This window comes from Bactrocera latifrons, unplaced genomic scaffold (assembly GCF_001853355.1).
Source record: "Bactrocera latifrons isolate USDA-ARS-PBARC rearing strain unplaced genomic scaffold, ASM185335v1 scaffold_1, whole genome shotgun sequence".
Lineage (NCBI taxonomy): Eukaryota > Metazoa > Arthropoda > Insecta > Diptera > Tephritidae > Bactrocera > Bactrocera latifrons.
Window position 1 is genome coordinate 3,600,504 of NW_017534407.1, and position 9,106 is coordinate 3,609,609.

At 33.7% G+C, this 9,106-nt stretch overlaps 1 protein-coding gene across 6 annotated transcripts in view; it reads right to left on the bottom strand.

Annotated features, from left to right (window-relative positions):
- The window catches only part of LOC108978809 (putative uncharacterized protein DDB_G0286901), a 37,078-nt gene that overhangs the window by 9,648 nt on the left and 18,324 nt on the right, over positions 1–9,106 (bottom strand). For 4 of the 6 annotated variants that reach the window (XM_018949294.1, XM_018949278.1, XM_018949285.1 and 1 more), the window contains exon 2: positions 4,493–4,534. The exons of the other annotated variants lie outside the window; for them this stretch is intronic. In XM_018949294.1, the coding sequence (XP_018804839.1) occupies positions 4,493–4,534 (42 nt within the window). The remainder of the gene's footprint in view (positions 1–4,492; positions 4,535–9,106) is intronic. 6 annotated transcript variants of the gene reach the window in all.

Sequence of the window (9,106 nt, forward strand, 5' to 3'; positions counted from 1 at the left end):
ATGGTGGGCTGTGTTATATTATTTAATTTAAAAAAATTTTAATTATTTGAAAAAATTTCCAACACTTTGTTTAAAAATTCTTCGATATTAACTACAATATTTGCAATATTTTTTAACGAAAGATTTCCAAATTCAATATGCTTTCTCTTTTAATTTTGAATTAGATGAAATTTTTTTTCGAATTTTTGAAAAATATTTTCAAAACTTTTTTTATTATATTATCTTGGTACAAATTTTATTTCTTATTTTTTTTTTTATTGCTTAATCTTTTCGAATTTTTAAATGCGGATCTATATTTCTATATACAAACTGACTGAAATGGCACTTCAAATACCCATCATGATTGCTTAGCGGCTAGATAAAAAAAAATACAATACAAAAGCGTTGATTGAAGTAGGTTAATAATTCAATAAAAGATGGCAAATAGCCACTTAAAATTAGCGCTAATGCATAAATCAAGACATTAACTGAAATGCGAAGTAGCACTAAGCAAAATAAGGCAAACGCAGGAGTAAAAACAAAATACAAACGATGCATTTGAAAGGCAACAAATGTGAAAAAATGTGCAACAAATGCAAACATGCCGAAACAAACAACAAAAAGTAAATAAAAATTCACACACAACAGTCAAGAGATAGCAGCGCCACGAACAGTGCAAACGCGCATGCGCAGCCATACAAACAATAACAATGCAGGCGCGCGGCGCACACCCGCCCAGCCATGTACAAGCGACGCTGCAAATCAACACTTCACATGTGAGTCCAAAAGTCAGGCGGCAAAAGCGCGCTGCAGAAAATCATTTCCGTATTCAAAAGTTACATCGTAAAGTACGACAACAACAATAAAAGCAAAAGCAATAATAAAAAATGAAAATAAATTTCGTTTGTTCGCGGAGTGGGCTCGCTGTGGGTTGGTAATAAAAGCCAAATGACTGCACATACACGCCATATATATACATACATACATATGAAACACACATACACACATGTGTGCTTGCAGAAAGCAATTGACCAAAACAAGGAAAACCAGAAAGCATGCAAGCGAAAATGATAAATTGAGCAAATATGAAATAATATGTATACATGTCTGTATGTGTTCACGCTTTTATATATGTATCTGTGTGTGTGTGTGTGAGGGGGCTCAAAGGGCGGGGAGGAGGGGCCATGCGGCACAATAGGCCATTGTAAAATCTGACTTTGGCTGACTTTCAGTTGAAAAAACGACGAAACGTTGCCAAGTGGACTGTTGGAAAAATTACAGCAACAACAGTGGCAACAACAAAAGAAAACAACTAAATCAAATGAAAAATGAAAGTGAAATTTTTTTCTGATTTTTTCATCGCCTGGTTTTTGTCGTTGCCAAGGTGCGTGTGTGAGTAGCTGTGTGCTTTGTTTACTTTGCGTGCCTCGCTATTTCTGAGATACCAAGCAGCCTGTAAGCACGCTCATTTAGAGCGCATGCGTGACCTACAACACTCGCTCGTCTTGCTACTTGAGTGTTTGCTGAAGTAATAAACAGACGTTTCTTATATCAACGCTGTTCTGCTGTTGAGTAAAAGCTTTCGATTTCTGTTGACCTAAAGCTCAGCGAAAGCTTTTACCGCTTTTCGAGTGTAAATATTTTCCATTGCCTTTCTTTTGGCCTTCTTGCCCTAATCTTTCTTCGCATTTTATTTTTAGCGCTCAGCATTTTTTCTCTGCTTCGTCTACATTTTTCTCTCAGCAAGCTTATCAATACGAGTTTGTGTATGGACTAACTGTGATGCGTATCTCTTCGTGTGTGGAGCTAACTGTTTCAGGCGCTTATGCTGCATACTTTATACACGTTTATTCGTGATTTTCATCCTCATAATCTTTTCTTCATTTCTTGGCGCTTTTTTAAGCCCACCTTTACAGTAGCTCTCAGCTACTAATTTTTTTCTAAATTTTCCTTCCCTATTCAACTCTTCTGTCTGCTGCTGCTATTTCAGCTTTAACTTCAGCTTCAGCTTTGGTTTCAACTTCAATTGCAACTCCGTATTCACCCTTTCGCCAACTAAAAATTTCCGCTTTCTTATTCACTCTCACTTTCATTTGACCGACTGGTAGTTGTTGCTGTGCAAACTGGCTTTGACTATCTTACGATTGTTACCGTCTTACTATCTCTGCTTTCTGTCCGTCTGTCTGTCGGTGTATTACCAAATGTTGCGAAATCTTTGCTTGTCATTTGTGGTAAGTGTTACGATTGCAATTGAATAATACTTGCAACTTAGAAATTTGCACTCGCATTCATGCACGTTTGGTCGACTTCTCCTATATTTCATGTGGGAATACATACATACATATTTTTAAGTATGTAAATATTGTTTACTTCACTTGAGAAGATTGGTATCTAAGTGCTACATATTTCCATAAAATTTTTGTGAGTAAATGTCTAAAAGACTCGATTTTACTCTGTAGTAGTTGTGTTCACTTTTGCAACTCTGAGCAAAGGTTTCTACAAATCATGCGTTCTAAACGCACCAACCCCATCTTCACGTGATGATTTCGTTTCACGAAAAACGTTGACCACTTAGTTTATTTTCTTCGTGCGGGAATAAAAATTAGACAATCGATGTAATGTAATTGTAATATTATATGTAAGGTTTGCCAAAAAAAGATTCCTAAGGCATGTATTTTTCCAGATGAGCAAAATTAAACAAAATTTTCTCACGAAGAACTTCCAAGCAAATTAATGCCAGGTTTTTTGGAAAAAACTGAACATGACGCAATCATACCTCTGGAAAAGCGCAGAATATTGAGTTCTGAGTAGTAAACAACTACGTTTTGCCTGTTGTCTTTCAAGAAATCGGGAAAACCAACCGAAGACAGAACACTCTTCACCTAGCCAATGCGAGTTCTCACACATCGCCTGAATCAACTGCATTTTTGAGCACTGAAAATATCGATTTGATGTGTCATCCACCATAGTCCCGACTTGGCATCGATTGCCTAATTTTTATTCCCGTACGAAGAAAATAAGGTAAGAGGTCAACGTTTTTCGACACGTGAAGATGGGGTTGGTGCGTTTAGAACGCATGATTTGTAGAAACCTCTCTCAGAGTTGCAAAAGTGCATCGAGAATTTACATAAGCGCATGCAAAAGTGAGCGCAACTTAATGAAGAATATTTTGAAATACAATAAAGTCATTTTCGATGATTAATATTTAGTTTTGTTTTCTACACCCCCGAAATACTTATAAAAGCCTTCTATCTTAAAATAAAAGTATAGACCATTTATATTAATTCTATAGAAAATCTGTTTAAAATAAAATTTATTTCTAAAACTGATTCGACTGAATTGTGAATAAAAAAATATGTTTTTGTTTTTTTTTTTTGAAAATACCTTGCACAATGCAAAAAACTATTAGTATCAATTTAAGCTAAAACTAAGTCGTCGTGTTTATGGAAATTTTATACAGAAAATTGGGTTTAAATTAACAAAAGGTGAAAGCTTTATTTAAATCCAAAATACCCATGAGTTGCATTAGAAAGCTCCAATTAAAAATGTTTTAAAAAACTTCCTCCGAAGTATACAGAATATGGCTTGCTTTTCGAATGCTCTGCATTGAATGTTTAGAAAAAGTGATTTTTTGTGTATTACGAATTGCAGAACCAGGCTAGCTGCAATTTTTTATTAAATATATGCTATTTTTCAAGTTTTGAATTCATGAATAGTGAAAGCTCTATTTCGAGTAAAAATATATAAGTTGCTTTGGAGCACATTTTATATTTCAATAAGTTTTTCTTTCAGTTTATTAATATGCAATTTTGTTTAAAATTTGCTAATGAAATTGCAAAACAAAAAAAAGAAGTTATCATTTTCACACTACGAGTTCCGCAAAAGTGAAAGCTTTTAAGTGAAAAAAGCTTAATTTGCTATCGGCTGCATTTTTTTTAAATGTTCAGTGCGGAAAAGCTGCTTATTTAGTAATTAAATTACACTTTTAAGAGGTTTCCGTTAAAATTATAAATTTAGTAATTAAATTATACTTTTTATAAAAAAAATTCTTTGACAAAAACGATTTTACAATTTTTTAAGCTTTGATTAGCATAAAAACGCTGAAATTTCATGCCAACACCCAAATAAATTTTGTCTAAAAATTGCTTTTAAATTTTATATGCAAAACAAGCAAACTTGTATAAATAATAATATATTCAAAAACTGTACATTTGGACATACACGCTTTTTGGTTGGAATATATGCAAATATCTCAGCTTTGTATTTATATATTTCACTTAATGCTAACGCAAAACCTTTCAAACAAGGCAATTAAGGCATTTATTTTAAACTTTCTCACTATTTAAATACACAAAAACGAAATGCAAAAACAATAGCAATAATAGCGAAACAACAAAGGCATAAGCAAAGACAAACACAAACACAATGAAAGCAAAGACAAAAGCAGTTTGCAGAAAAATTAAAATAACAACAACAACGCAATGCAAACAAACAAAAAGCCAAAAAAAATTACCGTTTGTTTTGCAAATGAAACCCAAAAATGGAGATTTCCTGCCTGAAAACAAAGAAGTAATAAAACATCGTAAATTAAAGAAATTTCACAAAACAAGAAAAAAAAAAACACGGAAAATATTTTTGATGAAAAAAGAAAAAATAAGTAAAAATTCAAAAATAGTAGGAGATGAAGAAGAAAATCGGCAAATATGCAAATATGAGCTTCAAGTGAAGGTGGTAAATGAGAGTTGTCGCAATCTTCTATACATTCGTCTGTCGTATGTTTGAGTGTGTTTCTTGTATAAAGCAAAAACAATGAATAAAGAATAATGGGCACAGATTTACACGCCAAACAATGTGTATAAAGAAGTAGTAGAAGAGATAATAGTAAACACTAAATGGCAACAATGAGGCGACACAGTTATAAGAGTCAAAACTCAAAACCAAAAATTCAAAAAAAAAAAATTATAAATAACTGACTTTTCGGCGCAGAAATATGCACCAAAGAGACACGGAGACTGCGCAAATTTTTTCATTATTTTCCTGGTTGGTCGAACCTCCACTACATTTAGTAATTTAACACGCCATTTTGGTAATACAAGCGCCACGAAAAAAAACTTAACTATGAATATTAATGTCTGTATATATAAGATAAGTTTATTTAAGTGCATACACTTGAGTGCTGATAACTTTTACTTTTATTTTCACTTTCACTGCGCACCTAAGCATGTGAGTATCAGAAAAACGTGTCCAATAATGCGCCAAAGATGCTGAACGAAGGGAACTGAGACAATGAGGAAGGGCCACAGCATGCAGCAAATAGCAACAACAACCAGTGAAGCGAAGAATAAGAAATGCTGGTGAACTGAATTTGCGTAATTTATGGACCCAATTCGGTGTGCATATTTTTAGCACACACTACAAAAACAACAGCAATTTAACCGCAGATCGGAAAAAAGAAATGGCTGCGCATGTGCAGAAATGCCTGTCTCGCATCTTTCGACAGAAGTGGCAGTTGCGAAAGTGAACTTAAAAGAAACGTCTTCGTTGATGCTTTAGTCTTCAACTGTATACAGATGTAGGCTGTATGTAGCATGTTCAGTTGAAAATCAGACATCGAGACACACTTAAAGTGCTGATGGCAAAACTTGAATCACATTAACCAAAGTTTTTATTGCTTCTTTTTGGGGAATCCAAATATGTAACTTTAGTATGTAAATAAAAATATGGCTTTGTGGGTCAGCTGCTGATCGATTTTGTATTTGGGACGCATGAGATGGAAGTTTCGGAATTCTCAAAACGGTTGCACCGAAGCAGTCGTTTAAGTTTGTTGAATAGCCAGAGCTCCCACGGAGCTAATTATAGTGATTGCGGCACGATATTGGCTAAAAACTTGTCAAAAAACTCATAAAGAACTAACGCAGTATGTGCATGAGGGGTCAGTAGGGTAATCTGTTTTTTTTTTTTTTTTTCAAAAATATATTTTTTTAATAAATTATTTTTTTTCAAATTAATATCATTATAATATTATATGTATATTTTTTTGTATTTTCTGTCTCTCTTATACCCTTAGAATTAATGTAGAAGCCCACTTTAAAATTGGAAGGTTTCGAAAGGCGCCCAAAACTAATAATACCGCTCGACGTTCGGAGCGCTTGGAGTACAAACTCAAACTTTAAACGCGTTTTTCTCAAAACACACTTTTTTAAACTGGCGGACTTGATTCCGGTCTAACTACTCAACCGATTTGCTTAATTTCTTTTTATGTTCACAAGACGTCTGGCTATCTTCCCTAAATTTTTTATAATTTATTGACAATGTTATGACAAAATTTATGTAAAAAAAAGGCGAAAAATAAAAAAAGGCGTAAATTCCTTTTTTATTTATCTACATTTTTTCATGATTCTATTAGGAACGATAACTATTCACGTACTTTGTAAGAATACATTGGGTTTTCGTGTTTCAGATGATCCAAACATGAGAAAACAGTATCCGCTAGTGAAAAAACGCATCTCATTCGCCCAGCCATTTCTCCGACAGATGTCATCGAAAAATTCCGAAAAAATTATTATACACTCCACGATATTACCTCATGATATGCGAAAAAAGTTCTAGAATAAAAATTTCTATGAAAAAAAAGGTCAAACAACAGGCCAGATTACCCTACAATTCCCATAATTCCGGTCTCTTTTAACGAATTGGTTCGTGTAAATAAAGCATAACAAAAATAGTATTCCTTGTTGACCGTTGACCGTTCGGAAGAAATTCGAAGTGCCCTACACTTTGATTTTTGATATGCTTCAATGTGGATTTTCCGGGTTCGTCTCACCTTTGCCACGATATTCCACCAACTGATCGTCTGTTTACAGGTCGTAAGCATAGATCTAAAACTCACCGACAGTAATAATGTATTTCATGACATCCTGGTAATGGGAATAAATACTTTATATCTTTACTTCAGAGAGGCAAGCGTATAATGAACACTAATGATTATTTTGCTATAATGCTTTCATAGATGTCACAGGCAGTCCTACCAACCTAGAAAAAAAAAAATATTTCGACGAATGGGTTTTCGCAGGGAATTTAAATTATAAAGTCTTACTATTTGTACTCATAGGTGTTTTTCACTTTTTGCCTATGTTTCCTTCTGAGTGTCGTGGCAAACTAAACACTGACGGGTTTATAACTCGAAGCATTGGTTGAAGATTCTATATAACCAAGTATTACTATATTTTATATTATATAAAATTTATAGGTAAGTGTTATAATGTATGAATGACTATATGAAAGATTTTGTTAGGCAATAAGGCAGTATGCTAATTTTTCTTTCTGTATGTATAGTATTGTGTTCTTCTATTGCCTTTAGACATATCTACAAATTCATTTTTTCCTTTCTTTGAAATTGTGTTCAACTTTCATCTCTGTCATCACTTTTCATTTCCGAAGTAGTTATTCAACCTTTATTTATAGCTGAAACCTCACACTATTTTAGTGCGCTCACCAAAAGCGGCATTTGTTGGCGAATAAATAAATCCTTATAAAGAGATTGCATGAAAGCAAAATTTATTATTATAACATGTCTTTTTCATTTTTATATATATGTATTATGTATATATTTTTTGTAATTTTTAGAAACTTTCGCGCATTTGACCAAAAAGATGCAAATTTAATGCAAATATGATTATCTGCTCATTTCCCTTGTCTTCAATAGGAAGCAGTACATTAAAGCGCCAACAAAAGATTGGACCAAACAACAAAAAGAACAACCAAATTTATGGCTTATACACGCCAACAATAGCAACAAAGCACTTTATCTGCTGGCGTCATCAGCGAGTAGTTAGTGAAAAAGAGTGTAATATGCAGGAAAAAGACCGCGGCAGTGTTAATTTTAACCGAATTTTGCATGCAATTAAAAATAATTTGCATAATTTTCGTAAATTTGGTGGTAACTGGCAACAACGCCCGCGTGAAAACGGAAAAAGAAAGATTGCCCCGAAATTTCGTTGGCATTTTCACTTTCATTAGAAGCGCTCGAGTGGCACAACCGGTCAAGCGAGCGGTCAATTGGTCAGAAAGTGAACAAACTACAACAACAACAACAACGATATGCTATATATTTGAAAGAGCAGAAGTTAGCGCTAAGGGAGTGCTGCGCGGCGAACGCTCAATGCCGCTGGGACTACGACAACGCATTGTCTGCTGGCGTTGCGCGCGTTAGTAGCCGGCGTTAATGATACAATATTGCGTGCGTAGGTATGTGTGTGTGTGCTAAGTAAATGCCCAAAAAGAAAATTTGTGGAAGAAAGAGGAGAAAAGTCAGAAAGCAATCATACCGAAATTAAACTAAAATTTTTTTCAATTTAAATCAAGTTTAAGTTGGCATATGTTTTTTATATTAACATACAAACATACATACATAAAAAATATTTTGGTGTAAAAACTACATACAAACATATATGTAAACATGTGTGTTTGTATATATTTCTTGCTCACTTGTAGCTTTTGTGGTCGTATTGGCATACGTATACTAATATGTTATTATATATACAGTCACGGCCATAACTATATATGTATACATACATGCATATGTGCATATAAATGCAAACATCTATACAATATACTAGCCAGTTTGCATTTAGTAACTGTATTATTATGCTTTATGTTTCATATTAGTTTACTTTTGATAAATTTCATGCTGCCGGTCTGTCGACTAGCTGCAACAACAACCAGCCAGCAACAACCACCACTGATATATGGGATTTTACTGGACCGTAGCAATAATGCGGAATTAAACTTTCACTATTTTAAAGTTTTTTTCACGTTTAAATTTTCTTGTTTTATTTTTTCCTGACTTTTTGGCGCTTTTGGAAAGTGTAGCATTTGAGTGTGTGTGCGCATGTGCAAATGAAATATATTACATTTCTTCCTTACGTAATCTAAAAACGAAAAGAAAAGTGTTCAGCGATTCTGCACAGTTCTTTGAATGGAAGGCAAGAGGCAGCACTTGGTGGCTATATTAGGCACATAGAAATTCATTATTATGTGCGCATAGGTCACATAATATATTTACTTAAATACATACATACATACTTATATAGATATGTTATATGCATATATGTTTATTATTATTAAT